Source organism: Haliotis cracherodii, unplaced genomic scaffold (genome assembly GCF_022045235.1).
Source record: "Haliotis cracherodii isolate W230 unplaced genomic scaffold, xgHalCrac1.p SCAF_5, whole genome shotgun sequence".
In the NCBI taxonomy this organism is placed as follows: domain Eukaryota; kingdom Metazoa; phylum Mollusca; class Gastropoda; order Lepetellida; family Haliotidae; genus Haliotis; species Haliotis cracherodii.
In genome coordinates this window covers 37,411,337-37,432,322 of record NW_027266308.1, presented here as the reverse complement: position 1 = coordinate 37,432,322, position 20,986 = coordinate 37,411,337, and the positions used below count along the sequence as shown (strand labels likewise).

The 20,986-nt window shown below is 40.0% G+C and overlaps 1 protein-coding gene across 1 annotated transcript in view; it reads right to left on the bottom strand.

Moving 5' to 3' along the window:
• Nucleotides 1–20,986, bottom strand: part of LOC139444420 (uncharacterized) — a 43,357-nt gene that overhangs the window by 2,272 nt on the left and 20,099 nt on the right. Inside the window, exons 3-5 of the mRNA XM_071225391.1 lie at nt 10,308–10,480; nt 6,623–6,794; nt 1,935–2,651 (exon numbers count right to left, since the gene is read on the bottom strand). Of these exons, the coding sequence (XP_071081492.1) occupies nt 1,935–2,651; nt 6,623–6,794; nt 10,308–10,480 (1,062 nt within the window). The remainder of the gene's footprint in view (nt 1–1,934; nt 2,652–6,622; nt 6,795–10,307; nt 10,481–20,986) is intronic.

Genomic DNA, 20,986 nt, shown 5'->3' with positions numbered 1-20,986 from the left:
TAAGTAGACCAGTATTTATCATCCAAACCTTAGTGATATCACTTGGGTGACATCAAGTGATATCTCCACGGAGCTTTCGCTTCAATCAAATTGCATCACAATGTTTTGCGATAACTGTGACATCATCAGTTACCATGACATAACAATCAAATGACATCATAAATCTCTTTGCACTGAAGCTGGTGAGCTGTACTTTTGTACACTTGTTATTACATGTTATTTATCTGTTTACAAACTGATAAAGTTGGAAGAATGATTTTGGATGATAAATAGAATTTTACCCTCGTATCTTTTGATATCAAGTATATCAATATTCGACAATAAAAGTATAAAAGTCCTTGTCAAGGCTCAGGGTTTAAACTTTCATCAACTCTTGTTGACATATATTTGATATCTGAAGACAGATATAAGATATCTTTATATACTAGTACCATATAAAAGAAAGATTAAGTTTTTGAACTTGGATCTGTAAAGTCTTGAGCTTAGGCTCAATCCCACCATTAAGAAGAGATTCAGACACAAACATAATGACTGAATGTCAAACAATCTGTTGATTGCGTGAAAGTTATACCTCAAAGGCATTTTGAAAGTTCGATAGTTGACATCAATACAACTCAATTTAATAATGATCAACAATGAAAATATTCTGACAATATTTGCAAAATCTGTGTTTTGGGAGGAACGAGTGCATACAACTATACTGAATGGCTTTTTGATATTTCCAGGAAACCAACATACTGGTCATATAAAGATGGTTTTGTAGCTAGGATACAATGCTTGCTTGTCATTCCCAGTCAGGATGATAGTCAAATAGAAGCTAAAGCCTCATGAAGATTTTGGGCGATCCTTTAAGGCGAAGCGAGGTGGGGCGAGTTTACTGATATAGTGTTGTGCATGCCTGTGTGTGTGTTTGGCTGCTGGTGCTAGTCCACTGAGATACCATGCCACAGTTTAACATGGATACCAAAATCAGGACCCTTGAAGATCAGGGGTAGAATAGGTCTTCAGCTCGCTGGCTTGGCTGATGCATGTCATCACATCCCAATTGCTTGGATCGATGCTTATGATGTCAATCACTGGATTGTCTGGTCCAGGCTCGATTAGTTACAGACCACCATCATATAGCTCGAATATTGCTGAGTGCGGCGTTAAACAACAAACCAACAACAACAAAAGCCACAATCAGACAGTGTGCTGGTTTGGTTGGTTTGTTGTTTAACACCGCATTCAGCAATATTCTAGCTATATGACAACGGTCTGTAAATAATCGAGTCTGGACCAGACAATCCAGTGATCGATATCATGAGCATCAATCCACACAAATGGGAACGATGACATGCATCAACCAAGTCAACGAGCCTGACCACCCGATCTCGTTAGTCGCCTCTTACGACAAGCATAGTCGGCTTTTACGGATGGGTTGCTGAAGACCTATTCTACCCCGGAATCTTCACGGGTAGACAGTGTGCTGACTCTGACTTGTATTACCCCCTTAATGTTGAGTGTCAGGCAGGGTAACGAGTACTTTAAACATCTTTTTGTATGACGCGGCAAGGAACTTGAACAACTGTCCTTCTGCTCCCGGGCAGATGCTCTATCGCCTAGACAACGGAGGCGTTCCCTGGTCCTTTGATCAGATGGACAAAACAATGAGTGAGTGAATATGGTTTAATCATGGTGTCAGGTAGTGTATATCTGGTACTGGTCAGGTTTATCACAGTGTGCCACCTTAATGCGACAAGAAAGTTTGAGGTGATGCAAGTCACTTTGGCATAACCCCCAAGCCGACAAACCCAGAAACATACGCAGAACAAATTTTGTGTTCAAACCTACGATCATAGGTTTCAGCACACAAAAGCTAGTGCCTCAGACACCAGAGTCAGCTAATTATATACAAAGAAACTACATATGAAGACATGAAAATGCATACAAACCTTCCATAGATTTCTCCACCAAAAGTTTTCGCTGTGGTCCTCGGGATGGTACATACGAGAGTTGTCTCCTTGCAGTCCCACCAATCAAAGCTTTGGGAATGTTCACGTGTTGCTGTTTTTGTTGTAAATTCAAATTATTTGGAACCTTCAACAGTTGATTTCGATTTGGTTGATTAAAGCTATTTCCTGGATTAACTAATGGTAAGTGTTTTTGAGTTTGCTCAAAATTATTTCCAACAGCCGGACTTCGTTTTATTTTGTTTACTGTGTCTCCAATATCTGCTGGTTTCAGATGGGGTTGGTAGGAAATATTTCCTTTGTTGCCGGACAGAGGTTTTAGCCTTCCTCTCTGCTGATGAAATGCATTCACTCTCGGTACATTATTCAACCTGCTCTTCCTCGACTGATAATTCAATGCTTTTGATTGGTTTGCATTGAACTTTTTTAACAAAATACTATTTGGCAAAGCAGCGTTCATTTTGACAACATTATTTTGATTATTGTTCAGTAACTTATAGGATTGATCAGCCATGTTGGCATTGATGAGCTGGTACTCGGTGCGGTTGAAGCCGTCCTGGACATGTTTCTGTTTCTTCTTCTTCTTTTTGCCACGGTTCGGGTCACCAAAGCAACCCGACTCCATCTGCCATGACAGCACCTGCTGGAGGTAGTCGTGAGTCAGGTGCTCGTAGAAGCCGATGTTGGGGCACACAAACTCTACAATCAACAACAAGAAGATACATCAGTCATGGCTTGGGTAGACAAGTAAGATTACTTGATAAAACTGCAACAAATATAGACAAGCATAAAATACTCATATCCACCGCCAATTTGACATGTCCGGTTGTGTGCAAGGTAAGAAATATTGTACGTTTTTCAAGTTCTGCTGCGGAAACAAGCACTACCGCCATTTTCAGTCTAAGTCAAAGTCATTGCTATGGAAACTTGAAAAATACATTTTTCAAAAATCCCAATGTATATCAAGAGGCACCAGTTTACCACTAGACCTATCAATGTGCCAAGTTTGGTGAAGAAATATTGTACGGTTTTCAAGATCTGCTCCCGAGAGGAGCACTACCGCCATTTTCAGTCTGAGTCAAAGTCATTGCCATGGAAACTCGAAAAATGATTTATCAAAAGGCACCAGTTCACCACTAGACCTATCCTTGTGCCAAGATACAAAAAAACACTTCAAGGAATCCAGTGATATATCGATGTTCTACTCAAATGCATTACAGTTTGTACAATACAATATGAAATGATACATCCATGTTGAAATGGTTTTATACAATAAAAATTAGAATAAAAACAAAAGTAAAAACAGAAATACAATACTTTAAAAGAAAGCAAAATTGCAATAGTAATATATATTCTGCTTAAATAAGTAAAAAAACACACTAGCATAGCCATGATAGCCACTTCTTCTGTTATAGATACATTTACATAAAACTAATAAAATTTTCTGAATGTACAGAATTAGAGTTACGTCCCTTTCATGGCCACATGATTCTAATACATATTGCAATACACTGCACATCACAGAAAATATCTCAATACAAAGTGTCAATACTCTTCTCTCCTATAGTGTCAACAAGTTAAATACTTCCACTCCTCATAGTTTAGTGTAAACTATCAGTCTTCACAATCACTCTTCAATTTGAAGTGTTCATGTAATCAGGGTACATCTAATATTACAAAATATCTTGAAAATAAGCAGTCCAAAATTCCAAACCATAAATAATATTGTGAACAACATGAATTTATATAAACTTATTTAAACATATGTTAAAAGGACATAGTATCATTAACATCAAAATAATTCATTTTAAGACAGTGAACGATTCCCTGTGGGAAGATTAGCTGTGAAAGCAACTGAGATCAATGCAATAAGTTTATTGTTTAAGAAGGAATTGTCTCCAAAAGATTACCTACACTGCCAGTGTTTTGTGAAAATTTGAAAAAACAGCATTACAACCATTGTGTCACTACAACCAAGGCGGACTGTATCACTCCTCAATTTAAAGTGTTCGAATTAATGAGGTCAGATCCAATATAAATAAAATGTGTTGAATTAGCAGTCCAAAATTACAAACGGTAAATATTATTGTGAACATATCTCCTTACAATCTTCTATCGCACAGTTGACGGTTAATGTAACATCTTTAACTCTTGACCAGTCGTTAGTCGAGTAGTTTCTCCCCATGACAGTACCATATGCGATAGGTTTGGATTGGTTACAAGACAGCATTGCATTAACAATAAGATTATCTAAAAAATTTATCAAACAAAGGATGGTTTGAGTCGGAGAAATCACATGAATCTGCTGATTCTAGTTCTGGAATCAACACAAGATTCTCATGATGTTTCCATTACATAAATCAGTTACAGACATCATAGTCCCAATGTATTGATCACAATGGATTATTGAGGATGAAACTGGTTATCAACCCCATACATGTTTAGACTGCAATTGATCATCACTCTCCTATGCCTCTCCTGTGCCTACATATGAGACCTGTGAAGATTCAGGGTAGAATAGGTCTTCAGGAACACATGCTTGCCGTAAAAGGCGACAATGCTTGTCGTAAAAGGCGACTAACAGGATTTGGCAGTCAGGCTCACTGACTTGGTTGATGCATGCCATCATATCCCAATTGCGTGGATTGACCCTCATGATGTCAATCACTGAATTGTCTGGTCCAGACTTGATTAGTTACAGATCGCCATCATATAACTGGAATATTGCTGAGTGCGGTGCTAAACAACAAACAAACAAACAAACAGCCTACATATGACACAATGATCAGAGGTCACATGGACACTACTGGGCACTTGCATCACAAGTCATATTATTAATAGCACTGGCATAACACGTTCAAGATGATAATGTCACTGATCAAATAACTGTAGAGACATATACTGAAAATAAGATGAAAAAATATTTGAAGGAGGATATATAATAGCTATCTTCCTGGAGATGATAATTTCATAGATCAAATCACTGGGACGACATGTACAGCAAATTAAAATTTAAAAAAAATGATGATCAATCTGCTTTATACATGCCGGTTGATAATAATTTCATAGATCAAATCACTCTGGAGACATGTATGGAAAATTAAAAACTTTAAATATTTTCATCAATAAGCTTCTAACATGTCCGATGTTTAATCCCAGCAATCAATCTTGCTACACTACATAGTATAGAGGACGTCCTCCTCCGTAACTGACAGCTAGGACTGATTGATTGACTTATCCAGTCAATATGTTTTTTCAGGACACATAGCATCATAGGCATGTGGTTATCAAACCTGTAACCACATTCCAATGACGTGTCGAAACATCAGGACTAAATTAGCTCCGTGAGCACAGATCATCGGTGTCTCCTTTGTCGTGAGAGCAGACTAAAAGTGGGATTGGCTGACAGTGTTTAATACTCTCTGGTGGTGTGGGATGGTCTTCCAGGTCTAGACTGTCATTGATAGCCTACAGTGATATACAGTCAAGTCTTGTTAATCTGACAATTGACTTTATCCGACACTAATGATGGGAACCGATTAAAATAGTGCTATTTAGAATCCTTAATCTGACAGTCTCGCACTCCGATCAGTCTTAATCCGACACAGTGATCAGCGTAGACCGTGGTCATCTGCTTGCAAGTACACAGCCTGTGACTTGATGCGAGAAGAGTCGGCTAGTAGCTGCATATTAACGGCTACAGAGTCGATACAACTTAGTTTTGTTAATCCGACATAATCATATGCAACCAACCATGTCAGATTAACGGGACTCAACTGCTGGAAATTTGCTGACTGTGGCGTACACAAGATGACAAAATATTCCTTAAAGAGGACAGTCACTTCTCTTCCAGACTGTAAGATCATGCATAAATAGTAAGGTATTCTTTAACATGACAAAATATTTTTAAGTTTATGCGGTATCCAAAATGACATGTATGTAAGACACATAATGTGAGTGAGTGAGTGAGTGAGTTGGGTTTAACGCTGCTTTTAACAATATTCCAGTTATATCGCGGCGTGTCAGCTTAATGTGGGAGGAAAGCCCGAAGTGATGCAGGTCTCGGACGTTTACCACTTCGCTGAAACCCACGAGCATGGGTATGGTGCTGACAAACCTAGAAACATAATCGGGGCGAACCGGGATTCGAACCCACAATCATAGGTTTCTGGCATGCCCAAGGGACGTAACTCTGCACAGCGAATCGCGGCGCCTTAGACGACTGGGCCACCCATGCCCCCAACAAATAACGTAAACCAATGTACGTATTATATCATAAAAGTTGTTTTGTTCATTCACACCTGTATCAAAAACCTAAACTAAAAATAGTGAATAATTAATTTGTTTTTCTGTTTCTTATATAACTCTGCAGTCAGACATATCCCAGCAGCCTTCAAGTAATGGATTCTGGACAAGACAATCCAGTGATTGACGCCATGAGCATCGCTCCACGCAATTGGAATGCAATGTCATGCTATTAACCACAACACCAAGCCAGACCACCTGATCCATTTTGTTGCTTCTTATGTCAAGCCTAGTTGGCTGGGGATCTATATTCTGGGAATCCCAGCTGGTTTATTCCATGTCAATGTTTGGTGCTAGATATACTTGTCTCACACTGAGGCCATTGCCTGAATCTAGGTAGCGACAGGACAAATGTTGCTACTCACGCTGCTCCAGAAAGAGGTCCTGATACTCCGTCCTAATGACCCCCTTCATATAGATGTGAACGACGGCCAGCATCTCGTAGTAGTTGTTGGTGCAGAACTCCAGCTGCAGGGTCTCCACGTCGGGGTACCCCTGGCCCTGGATGATGTTCTTCATCTCCTGGAGACAGCCAGCCTGGAACACCAATGGGAGGGTTAGACAAGGCTAGACGAAGTAAGACAAGGCTAGACAAGGCTAGACGAAGTAAGACAAGGCTAGACAAGGCTAGATGAAGTAAGACAAGGATAGACAAGGCTAGACGAAGTAACACAAGGCTAGACAAGGCTAGATGAAGTTAGACAAGGTTAGACAAGGCTAGACGAAGTAAGACAAGGATAGACAAGGCTAGATGAAGTTAGACAAGGTTAGACAAAGTAAGACAAGGCTAGATGAAGTTAGACAAGGTTAGACAAGGCTAGAGGAAGTTAGACAAGGTTAGACAAGGCTAGACGAAGTAAGACAAGGTTAGACAAGGCTAGATGAAGTTAGACAAGGTTAGACAAAGTAAGACAAGGCTAGACAAGGCTAGATATAGTTAGACAAGGTTAGACAAGGCTAGATGAAGTTAGACAAGGTTAGACAAGGCTAGATGAAGTAAGACAAGGCTAGACAAGGCTAGATGAAGTAAGACAAGGCTAGACAAGGCTAGATTAAGTAAGACAAGGCTAGATGAAGTTAGACAAGGTTAGATTAAGTAAGACAAGGCTAGATTAAGTAAGACAAGGCTAGACAAGGCTAGATGAAGTTAGACAAGGTTAGACAAGGCTAGATGAAGTAAGACAAGGATAGACAAGGCTAGATGAAGTAAGACAAGGCTAGACAAGGCTAGATAAAGTAAGACAAGGCTAGACAAGGCTAGATGAAGTTAGACAAGGCTAGACAAGGCTAGATGAAGTTAGACAAGGTTAGACAAGGCTAGATGAAGTAAGACAAGGCTAGACAAGGCTAGATGAAGTTAGACAAGGTTAGACAAGGCTAGATGAAGTTAGACAAGGTTAGACAAGGCTAGATGAAGTTAGACAAGGTTAGATAAGGCTAGATGAAGTAAGACAAGGTTAGACAAGGCTAGATGAAGTTAGACAAGGTTAGACAAGGCTAGATTAAGTAAGACAAGGCTAGACAAGGCTAGATTAAGTAAGACAAGGTTAGATTAAGTAAGACAAGGCTAGATTAAGTAAGACAAGGCTAGACAAGGCTAGATGAAGTTAGACAAGGTTAGACAAGGCTAGATGAAGTAAGACAAGGCTAGACAAGGCTAGATTAAGTAAGACAAGGTTAGATTAAGTAAGACAAGGCTAGATTAAGTAAGACAAGGCTAGACAAGGCTAGATGAAGTTAGACAAGGTTAGACAAGGCTAGATGAAGTAAGACAAGGATAGACAAGGCTAGATGAAGTTAGACAAGGTTAGATTAAGTAAGACAAGGCTAGATTAAGTAAGACAAGGCTAGACAAGGCTAGATGAAGTTAGACAAGGTTAGACAAGGCTAGATGAAGTAAGACAAGGATAGACAAGGCTAGATGAAGTAAGACAAGGCTAGACAAGGCTAGATAAAGTAAGACAAGGCTAGACAAGGCTAGATGAAGTTAGACAAGGTTAGACAAGGCTAGATGAAGTAAGACAAGGCTAGACAAGGCTAGATGAAGTTAGACAAGGTTAGACAAGGCTAGATGAAGTTAGACAAGGTTAGACAAGGCTAGATGAAGTTAGACAAGGTTAGATAAGGCTAGATGAAGTAAGACAAGGTTAGACAAGGCAAGATGAAGTTAGACAAGGATAGATGAAATAAGACAAGGTTAGACAATGATAGATGAAGTTAGACAAGGTTAGACAAGGCTAGATGAAGTTAGACAAGGTTAGACAAGGCTAGATGAAGTTAGACAAGGTTACACATGGTCAGAGAAGTTAGACAAGGTTAGACAAGGCTAGAGGAAGTTAGACAAGGTTAGACAAGGCTAGAAGAAGTTAGACAAGGTTAGACAAGGCTAGATGAAGTTAGACAAGGTTAGACAAGGCTAGACAAAGTAAGACAAGGCTAGACAAGGCTAGATGAAGTTAGACAAGGTTAGACAAGGCAAGATGAAGTTAGACAAGGTTAGACAAGGATAGATGAAATAAGACAAGGTTAGACAAGGCTAGACGAAGTAAGACAAGGTTAGATGAAGTTAGACAAGGTTAGACAAGGCTAGATGAAGTTAGACAAGGTTAGATAAGGCTAGATGAAGTAAGACAAGGTTAGACAAGGCAAGATGAAGTTAGACAAGGATAGATGAAATAAGACAAGGTTAGACAATGATAGATGAAGTTAGACAAGGTTAGACAAGGCTAGATGAAGTTAGACAAGGTTAGACAAGGCTAGATGAAGTTAGACAAGGTTACACATGGTCAGAGAAGTTAGACAAGGTTAGACAAGGCTAGAGGAAGTTAGACAAGGTTAGACAAGGCTAGAAGAAGTTAGACAAGGTTAGACAAGGCTAGATGAAGTTAGACAAGGTTAGACAAGGCTAGACAAAGTAAGACAAGGCTAGACAAGGCTAGATGAAGTTAGACAAGGTTAGACAAGGCAAGATGAAGTTAGACAAGGTTAGACAAGGATAGATGAAATAAGACAAGGTTAGACAAGGCTAGATGAAGTAAGACAAGGCTAGATGAAGTTAGACAAGGTTAGACAAGGCTAGATGAAGTTAGACAAGGTTACACATGGTCAGAGAAGTTAGACAAGGTTAGACAAGGCTAGAGGAAGTTAGACAAGGTTAGACAAGGCTAGAAGAAGTTAGACAAGGTTAGACAAGGCTAGATGAAGTTAGACAAGGTTAGACAAGGCTAGACAAAGTAAGACAAGGCTAGACAAGGCTAGATGAAGTTAGACAAGGTTAGACAAGGCTAGATTAAGTAAGACAAGGCTAGACAAGGCTAGATGAAGTAAGACAAGGCTAGACAAGTCTAGATGAAGTTAGACAAGGTTAGACAAGGCTAGAGGAAGTTAGACAAGGTTAGAGAAGGCTAGATGAAGTAAGACAAGGTTAGACAAGGCTAGATGAAGTTAGACAAGGTTAGACAAGGCTAGATGAAGTTAGACAAGGTTAGACAAGGCAAGATGAAGTTAGACAAGGTTAGACAAGGCTAGATGAAGTTAGACAAGGCAAGATGAAGTTAGACAAGGTTAGACAAGGCTAGATGAAGTTAGACAAGGCTAGATGAAGTTAGACAAGGTTATACAAGGCTAGATGAAGTTAGACAAGGTTAGACAAGGCTAGATGAAGTTAGACAAGGCTAGATGAAGTTAGACAAGGTTATACAAGGCTAGATGAAGTTTGACAAGGCTAGATGAAGTTAGACAAGGTTAGACAAGGCTAGAGGAAGTTAGACAAGGTTAGACAAGGCTAGAGGAAGTTAGACAAGGTTACACATGGTCAGAGAAGTTAGACAAGGTTAGACAAGGCTAGATGACGTTAGACTAGGTTAGACAAGGCTAGAGGAAGTTAGACAAGGTTAGACAAGGCTAGATGAAGTTAGACAAGGTTACACATGGATAGAGAAGTAAGACATGGCTTGACAAGGTGAGACATATGAGGGTGTCACCATGGTAACTCCCTTGATTCAAATTCAATATACTCCATGAAAGATCAACATTGTGTCTAAGAAGTACCTTCTCTGCTACCATCGTCCACAGGATCTGGTGAGTGAGGCCATACTCTGTCAGTCCCCGCAGTGTCATGGTCTTCACACACTGGTCGCTGATGATGCAGGAGCGGCCATACTTGTGACTTGCCCCTGTCAGCTCCCCCATACACCGGTCACTCACTTCCTCATCCAGGTTGGCTGAAGGCATAACAACACCTATTGTTATCTGCTTGTTGACATATAGTAAACTAAATATAGTTGTATTCTTGTTAGCATAGAGTTGTATTCTTGTTGACTTTGATTGACTAAGGTTGTGACATAGTTATACAGTCTGAAGCCCAAGTTGAGTCAAATTCTGTCCAGCCAAGTAAAATTAGCTTATAGCTTAGAAATGCCATATGATAACTTTGGCAGTGTTTAAAACACCCTCCTGCCGGACAGTCTGAGACGGTTTATTTTCCTGACGGACGGTCAGTTTTGAAAAGTTGCACATCCGATAGTTGGGCTATTCCCTAAATTACCACAGCATTCTAGTTTTAATTCAGTGTAAGAGGTAAATTAACTGTTAATGTTAAACACTATATTCAGTCACTTCCACGAATGTTGAAGTCGAGCTTCTGTCTTCATTTTCCATTGGCCAAATGCTCGAAATTATCAGAACTCATTATTATTCTATAGTGTTTACCGTTTTGTTACTGTAACTTTGCAAAGTTGCTATTCTGGTTGTCTGACTGAAATTTGGTGGAATTTCATACATTGGCATTGGAGATTTGTATAGGTATCTGAACATGCTGAATCTAACAGGAGTCATTGCTATTGTGAAGACAAACAGTTATTGATCTCCAACTAATAGATTGACATAAGCATTCATGTAGGGATTAAATGTTCACATTTACCCATTTGACTTAGACAATTGGTTGGTTGGTTTGTTGTTTAACGCCGCACTCAGCAATATTCCAGCTATATGACGGCGGTCTGTAAATAATCGAGTCTAGACCAGACAATCCAGTGATTAATATCATGAGCATCGATCCAAGCAATTGGGACCGATGACATGTATCAACCAAGTCAGCGAGCCTGACCACCCGATCCCGTTAGTTGCCTTTTACGACAAGCATAGTCACCTTTTACGGCAAGCATGGGTTGCTTTTTTTTTTTTAGTCACAGTACCACTGAAATACTTAGTCTTTGGTTAGGGCAAACTTCAAAATTTTCTTCAACTGTGACATCAAAACCAACCAAAGTCACAATTTCATGGCATTTTGTCAATTGTGACGCCTGTCAACTTCAACAAATAAACAACAATCAACAGACTTGCAGCAATTCACAACTTGTTAATTCATTAACAAAATATTTTCCCTAAATTTTAAAAAACCCAAAATAAGGTGAGGAAGGTGACGAATGAGAATGTTGACCTGACTCTGTGACCCCCATGGCATACAGGCGACATGATGACCCGACACGACACGACACGACCAGGTAGCTAGATACTCCGTCCCTGTAGGGGTATTCCCGCTATTAATCATTATGTTCTGCAGGTAAACACGGAAATCACCTCCCTAAGGGTTTCCTTGGTAGTTATCACTGTATATATCCAGCTACAGATTGATTGATCTAGTCGCACACACAGAACAGGCCCCATTTATTGGGGGTGTTGTTTTTCCAACTGCAACTGTGAAGTCACATCCCACCGGAGTAATAAATTCACATCCAGCAACAGATTGATTAATATGATCAGGCGTGATGTTAAGGGAATGAAGTTATTTCTGCAATACTTGTTGCAACAATATTAATGCCAGTGCCAGGGATGGACAGCGACTGAAATTCCCCATCCAATTTACATTTCGCTAGTAAAAAAACATCATCACTTCATGGAAACACTCCCATACAACTTGGTCTGTAACGATTCACTTAAGGATTGACTGTGTATTTTTTTGGGTTGATTGAGGTATGAATCGAAAAACCGATGTGCAAACTGTATGAATCCGCGTAGCTGATTCTTACAAAAGTTTGCACATCGGTTTTTCGATTCATACCTCAATCAACCCAAAAAAATACACAGTCAATGCTTATAATTAAATTCGACAACGTAAAACATGTTTTATCTACAATAGTTTAACCTCAAACAGTTGCATATATCAAAACAGACAAAAATGACGGCATTGATGAACAGTCCAGGTGTAGGAATACATACAGTGGCGTGACATGAATCAGGTGATCGTTTAATTCATGCACATAACTTGACACGCCTACACAGTCAGTAGCCAATCAACGGAGAGTGGGATTAAAACAATGTTCATTTGACCTGTCAATTAAGGCAAGAGGCGAAAAGACTTGCAACAGTCAGACTGTAACGAACCGGAAGAAATATGTCCGAGAGAAGGCGGCTGTTTCAAATAACATGGTCATTTACTGCGTGATTCAAACATTACTTCTCTGATTATGGTAAAACAGTTGGAGAAATGCTAGTTAGAAATGAAATGCGAAGACATGAAAGTTGAACCGAGGCGAGCGGGAAAAAAAACTGGCGAGCGAGCCTGCACGTTTGCTGTTTCATTCATTCTCGGCCTTCGGTTTCAAAGGGTAGTTTGGACAATGAATATGCATGAAAGTCGCTAAATGTCCTGTGCATGACGATACACGTGAGCAGAAAGGGAATTCCCTCGACTGTAATATTGGGATTCCCCGACATTCCGCAGTAATAAAAGTAGTGCGCAGCGGTGGGCGTGGCTTAATTTTTTACATTCATTGGGAAATGAATGCAATAACACGTGACCAATTCAGCTAATCAGAATGCATGAATTTCCATGAACACAACGAAAATTTAATTATTATGAGTTATCGAGAAATGTTGTGTCCTGAAGTGAGTCTGGTATCACCAGTTTGATTGTTTGTTTATTGTTTAACGCCGCACCCAGCTATATTCCAGCTGTTTGTTTGTTTGTTTTTTGTCTAATGCCGCAGTCAGCAATATTCCAGCAATATGCTGGCAGTCCATAAATAATTGAGTCTGGACCAGACAATCCAGTGATTGACATCATTGGCATCGATCCACGCAATTGGGATACGATGACATGCATCAACCAAGTCAGCGAGCCTGACCACCCAATCCAGTTAGTCGCCTCTTACGACAAGCATAGTCTCCTTTTATGTCAAGCATGGGTTGCAGAAGACAAATTCTACCCCGGATCTTCACGGGTCATATTCCTTCTGTATGATGGGGGCCAGTAAGTAATCGAGTCGGGACAATCAAGTGAACCATATTGTGAACAAAAATCCATTCTGTCTGGATAATATGACGACAATCTCATCAACAAAGTCAGCAAGCCTGACCATCCGATCCATTTGGTCTTATGACCAGCATAGGGTGCTGGAGACACGTGTTCATCCGGAACCCCCACGAGGCTCGTACCACCAGTGATAATAAGGCATGTTATATGGAGGTGAGGTGAAATGGGGTTTAATGTCGCATCCAAGATTATTGCACTTATATAGCGACGTGCATGTACGTGTGTGTGTTTGTGTGGCTGCTTGTACTAGTCCGGACTGATGCCAATTTATAGTGCTAGCTCACTGAAATATCATGCCGCAGTTTAACATGAATACCCCACTCAGACACAGTATACTGACTCCAAGCCGACCAGTCCTTGTTTTAGCCCCTTCATGCTGAGCGCCAGACAGGGTAACAACAAGTACCACCTTTTAACGTCTTTTGGTATGACGCGGTCAAGGATCGAACCCCGGACCTTGGGGTCTCCGGGCGGACGCTCTACCACAAGACCACGGAGGCGGTCCATGGTGCATGCATGCAACATGATGCATGTACATATAACGCGCATGTATCTGTTTAATGGCATGGAAATCGTTTGCAGAATTCTTTTTCTTATGTGAGGTGCAAACGTGTCCCAAGGCAGGGTTAGAAATTAACAGTTTTTGTCCACTAGCCCTTATTATGATAACATGTAGCAAAACCCTTAAAATGGGCCAATTTCTACTAGTCCTAAAAGATACCTTTACTATTTGGCAGTTTGGTAAGGACTACAGGACTAGTGCCAATTTCTAACGCTGCAAGGTATTGTTAGTTTGATTGTGGTTTGGTCTGCTGGTCATGTTCTTCAATGATTGGATACAACAACTTCAGATGGCAAATTTTGAATTTTCATGTATCATACCATGCATGATGTTGTTGACTGACTCTCTGGCAGCGGTAGAAACTAACATTTTTTGTCCACCTCTCCTTATAATGATAACATATAACCCTTTAAAATGGCATATTTCTACTAGTCCTTATGAAACCTTGACTATTGAGCAGTTTGGCAAGGACTACAGGACTAGTGCCAATTTCTAACGGTGCGAGTCCGGAGGGCAGAAGGATGGTGGTTCAATCCCCGGCTGCATCGTACCAAAACATGTTGAAAGATGGTACTTGTTGTTACCCTGCCTGCCGCTCAACTTTAAGGGGCAAAAACAAGGACTGGTCACATCGCTATTTTCGTGCAACAACCTTGAATGCTAAGTTTAACCCCAGTTCATCCCACCAGCTGTTGTTGCCATGGTTACAGACCCATAAAAAACAACATATCTTCGAAGACAAACATGACCTAAACAAATGTAGAATGAGACTTTTTGTTTACCAAATATCATAACAACATTTCATTCCACGCTGACAACCTATTTAAATTCCAATTACATCTCTAATGCATTTTCAAAACGCTTGAATGTGACCTATTGTTATACTACATTTTGTGTTACAGATGGGACACTGGCTTCAATAAAGTGTTTCAAGGTCAAGTTGTTATTTTTCACATAAACAATGACATATCAGCAAGTTTGTTTTGTTTGTTGTTTAACGCTGCACCAGCAATATTCCAGCTATATGACGGCAGTCTGTACATAATCGAGTCTGGCCCAGACGATCCAGTGATTGACATCATGAGCATCGATCCACACAATTGGGATACGATGACATGCATCAACCAAGTCTGCGAGTCTGACCACCCAATCCCGTAGGTCGCCTTTCGCGGCAAGAATGGGTTGCTGAAGACCTATCAGCAAGTCCACTCATCACACACATCAGTTTTGTATACATTAATTTTGTGCATTACTAAGGACAAGTTTTGTTCAAACTGACATCAGGTGGCCGATATACGGGTAACATTCAGCCTTCAAAATTCATGCTAGTCCGTTAGCCCGCGACTTCTATGGGCAATAGTGCTAAGCTTAGTTCTAGTATAGGATTGTTAAACTTATCACTCATTATGTGACAAAAACATTGTAATTCTACAAGCTTCAAGTCTGAAAGACGTTTTCCTCCATCAAAATGACAAATGGATAATTTATTGATATTTGACGGTTTAGTTTGTTGTTGTTTAACTGGGCACTTAACACTATTCCAGCCATATGACAGTGTTCTGAAACTAATTGAGTCTGAACCAAATGATCCTGTGATTGACATCATGAGCATCGATCAACACAAATGGATTGCAAAAACATGCTTCAACCAAGTCAGAGAACCTGACCATCTGATCCTGTTATGCACCTCTTATGACAAGCCCAGGTTGCTGAAGACTAATTCTAACCCAGGTCTTCACGGATCCTGTGATATTTGAGATAAGCTCTTAATGCACTTCAACATGTTCAGAGTATAAATTGTGTTTTGGGAGCAAGAAATCAATACTCCCTTATTAACTATCAACGGCTTCACTTTCTGAAGAGGATTACTGTGGGGTTCAATTTATGTTTAATACTCAACAAGATATTTTCCAAGCAAGGAAAAAGCATATCCAGTAGAAAGGTTATACAATTCAATCCATGTGATCGAAACTCAATGATGATGTTTATCGCAAGTAAAATGGATATTTTTTTATAAATTCACTTTGCAATTTTTATTATTACTGTAAGTAACATTCCTTAGCAGTGGATTTTCACTTTATAAGTATTGGTACATATGCAGCCATCTTCATTAATTAAATCATCGCAATATTTCAGGATTCAATTTAAAGTGGCGAGGATGATATCATGAACCATATTTCACTAATTTTCAGAGTTTGTAGCTGGTCCTGTTCGAACAAGACACAAATGTTTACCATGTTCACATTTTCTGTCAGATTTGTCCAATTCCACCAATTTGCAGCAAAACTGAAGCATTGAGAACTGGTTCAGAATTACAGCCCTCAAATGGTTTTAGTCATTCAGGACTACCATCATTGGATTATTACCTCCTCAGCACAATTTTGTTACTATTAGTGTCAGGCTAGCAGACTAGCGTGACTTTCGCAGGCTGTGCCCCGTACATGTGTGCACATTCCATATACATGTAGCAAGGGTGAAAACACTATCAGTTTTCAGGGCAGGTACAATCTCAAGGGCATCTCCCACACAATGAAAGGCCTTTAACCTTTAAAAAAAACTGAATTTTAAAGGCTGGATGCTTGAGCAGCAGCTTCTCTCACACTGACAACAGCCATGGATTGGGTTCTAGTAGAGCAAATCAACAAGGAATTTGTAACAGATCATTTCCAAGTGTTGGGAACAAATCAAAACAGACTATAAACTTGACAAAACATGACACTTTAGCTCCAATGTCACTATTGGTTCCAAGTTTTAATATGGCTTCAGTACTGTATGTTTAAAATAATATCACAATTATGCGGCAATTTCTGGGGACCAGGTGTTAGTTAATCCTCTTAATAAATAAACAAAATGGCAGATAATGACAGGATGTTGAATACATTTGTACACAATTTATATAGCACACAATGGGGGATCTGGTGCAGTATAGGTCCTCAGCACCCCATGTATATTAAGCTTGTTAGTGGTTTAATGCTGCAATGTGGGCAACGATCCGCGCCATCAGGGTACGATGACACTCGATCAACCACGTCACCGATCCAAACCACCCGATCCATTAAATAAAAACGTCAACGTCAGAGAATAATCACTCTCTGTTCCTTGGGAATCCGATTCCAATTGGATGTAAAAGGCAAAATAGCGAACAAACACAAGTCACAAGCAATTGAAAATGAGGAGGTTGATCAAAATGTTAAAAAAGACAATGTGTACACCTGCATTTTGAACAAACTCACAAATTGCAGCAGCCAACATTTTCACATAATCATTTCTATTGTATGTCTGTGTGCACAGTGAGCATGAATGTCACCATTGTTGGAGTCAGTTGAAAGCAGTGGGACCAGCTTTTCAGGCGTTAATGTTCAAGTCAAGGACAAAAAGAGGACACTTGAACATAGAAATTGTTTGAGTCTGGACTTTGATTCCAAATCACTACCATATTTCCTCTATTAGACGCCAGTCTCTATTAGAAGCCGGGTCAATTGTTCAGTGGACAAAAATAGAAGACAGGCCTCGAATAGACCCCAGGTCGATCAATTGATACAATTAATGATCCCTTTTTGGGACCTAAATTACATAATGATAGTGAAATTGGGGAATTAATAGAAGCCGGGCCTCTTATAGACGCTGGGTCAATCAATTGATACAATTAATGATCCCTTTTTGGGACCTAAATTACATAATGATAGTGAAATTAGGGTATTAATGGAAGCTGGGCCTCCAATAGACGCTGGGTCGATCAATTGATACAATTAATGATCCCTTTTTGGGACCTAAATTACATAATGATAGTGAAATTAGGGTATTAATAGAAGCTGGACCTCTTATAGACGCCGGGTCAATCAATTGATACAATTAATGATCCCTTTTTGGGACCTAAATTACATAATGATAGTGAAATTAGGGTATTAATAGAAGCCGGGCCTCCAATAGACGCCAAGCCTCTAATTGACGTCGGGGCAAAGGCTTGTCCCAAATAAATAGAAGCCCGGGCGTCTAATAGAGGAAATACGGTAAGTACATACTCAGGGCGCTGGGACTGTAAAATCGAGGATGATAATAGGGCTGCACTTTCAGCATAAATTGCGAATGCAGTAATTCGCTTCACCAGCGGACTATTACTATTATTCATCCCATATTGATCATGCTTAAACATGCTTCGTGAAGATCCAGGTTAGAATAGGTCATGCTTAAACATGCTTCGTGAAGATCCAGGTTAGAATAGGTCATGTTTAAACATGCTTCGTGAGGATCCAGGTTAGAATATGTCATGTTTAAACATGCTTCATGAAGATCCAGGTTAGAATATGTCATGCTTAAACATGCTTCGTGAAGATCCAGGTTAGAATAGGTCATGCTTAAACATGCTTTGTGAAGATCCAGGTTAGAATAGGTCATGTTTAAACATGCTTTGTGAAGATCCAGGTTTGAATAGGCCATGTTTAAACATGCTTCGTGAAGATCCAGGTTAGAATAGGTCATGCTTAAACATGCTTCGTGAAGATCCAGGTTAGAATAGGTCATGCTTAAACATGCTTCATGAAGATCCAGGTTAGAATAGGTCATGTTTAAACATGCTTCGTGAAGATCCAGGTTTGAATAGGTCATGCTTAAACATGCTTCGTGAAGATCCAGGTTAGAATAGGTCATGTTTAAACATGCTTTGTGAAGATCCAGGTTAGAATATGTCATGTTTAAACATGCTTCGTGAAGATCCAGGTTAGAATAGGTCATGTTTAAACATGCTTTGTGAAGATCCAGGTTAGAATAGGTCATGTTTAAACATGCTTCGTGAAGATCCAGGTTTGAATAGGTCATGCTTAAACATGCTTCATGAAGATCCAGGTTAGAATAGGTCATGCTTAAACATGCTTTGTGAAGATCCAGGTTAGAATAGGTCATGCTTAAACATGCTTCATGAAGATCCAGGTTAGAATAGGTCATGCTTAAACATGCTTTGTGAAGATCCAGGTTAGAATAGGTCATGCTTAAACATGCTTCATGAAGATCCAGGTTAGAATAGGTCATGCTTAAACATGCTTCATGAAGATCCAGGTTAGAATATGTCATGCTTAACCATGCTTCATGAAGATCCAGGTTAGAATAGGTCATGCTTAAACATGCTTTGTGAAGATCCAGGTTAGAATACGTCATGCTTAAACATGCTTCGTGAAGATCCAGGTTAGAATATGTCATGCTTAAACATGCTTCGTGAAGATCCAGGTTAGAATAGGTCTTCAGAAACCCATGCTTGTCATAAGAGGCCACTAACGGGATCTGGTCAGGGTCCTTGATGTGGATGACGCATGTCATCGCATCACACTTACATGGATTGATGATCATTATATCAGTCACTGGATTGTCTGGTCCAAACTTGATTATTTACAAACTGCCTTCATATAGCTGGAATGTTGCAGAGTGCGCCATTAAACAAGAAACAAAATGCTTGTAGATCTTCATTTACTGATCGAGTGCAGGCATCACACACACATGAACATATATAGAAAGCACAAAGTCTCACTTATTGTTAATGAAATATGTATTGCTGCTGTGAGCTTCTGCAACATCTTACACACTTGTGTTAGCACACAGATAGAAAATACAAGTCACCTGAAACAGCATTTCAAACAGAATTATTTAAGAAAGATGTCTACTCATTGGTGTCAAAACGCCACACAGACTGGACCATTCGTAGCAAAACATATTGAACATCCAAAGAAAACTATCAATGCCTGTTGTGAATGATAACATGTGAGTACATACTCAATGGCTAAAAGAAACTATCTGAGCCCTGTCTGATTCCTTGGTACAAAGACCGCCTCCGTGATCTAGTGGTAGAGCGTCCGCCCGGAGAGTGGAAGGTCTGGGGTTCGATCCCCAGCCGCGTCATACTAAAAGACGTTTAAAGGTGGTTCTTGTTGTTACCCTGTCTGACGCTCGGCACTAAGGGGCTAAAACAAGGACTGTCGGCTTGGAGTCAGTATACAGTGTCTGAGTGGGGAATTCATGTCAAACTGCAGCATGGTATCTCAGTGAGCTAGCATTACAAATTGGCATCAGTCCAGACTAGCATAAGCAGCCACAAACACGTGCATGCACGTCGCTATATAAGTGCAATAATCTTGGACGCGACGTGAACCCAATTTCACCTCACCTCACCTTGGGTACAAGTTGCTGGGACAATTTTTGGCCTATCCAGCACAGTCAAAAACTACATCATACTTCAGTTGAATGAACAGAGGAAATAAATTTGGGCAAATGTGACTAAAATTGCGATAAAAGATTACTAAACATGATTTACAATTTGATTAGTGTGAGAAATGTTTGGCTGGTGAAGCATCTGTTGAAACTGAAACCAGCTTGCGTGACTGCACACGTTTCTGACGCCTTTACAACCTGCATTCTGACCTGCAGCAAGTATACCGGTATTCCCACATGGACCTGCAACAATGCCTAGGACCCATAACACCATTGAGCCAGGCTTGGTGTAGTTTGATACTGACAGATGCCATTGAAATTGCTGGCATTCCACACAGCAGTATGTGTCAGGTACCACACTTGACTTCAGCATGATGCTCCTAATACAGCAGTCATAGCCCACTCCCAGCAATATCCCTGTTACATCACAGCAGGCTGGAAATAATGGAATCTGGCATGGAAAACATTGGTTGATGGCATGGGGAATAATCCATCATCATCACAATACGACACTCTAGTCACTGAGTAGTGATTGGAACTGGCCTGGCTTTTGTATTGCACTTTATGGCAATAATGATGTATTGTGATACATACAATATATTGCATGCGTTCTTTTATCTGTAATTTGTTATTAATCTCAATAAAAATACCCATGTT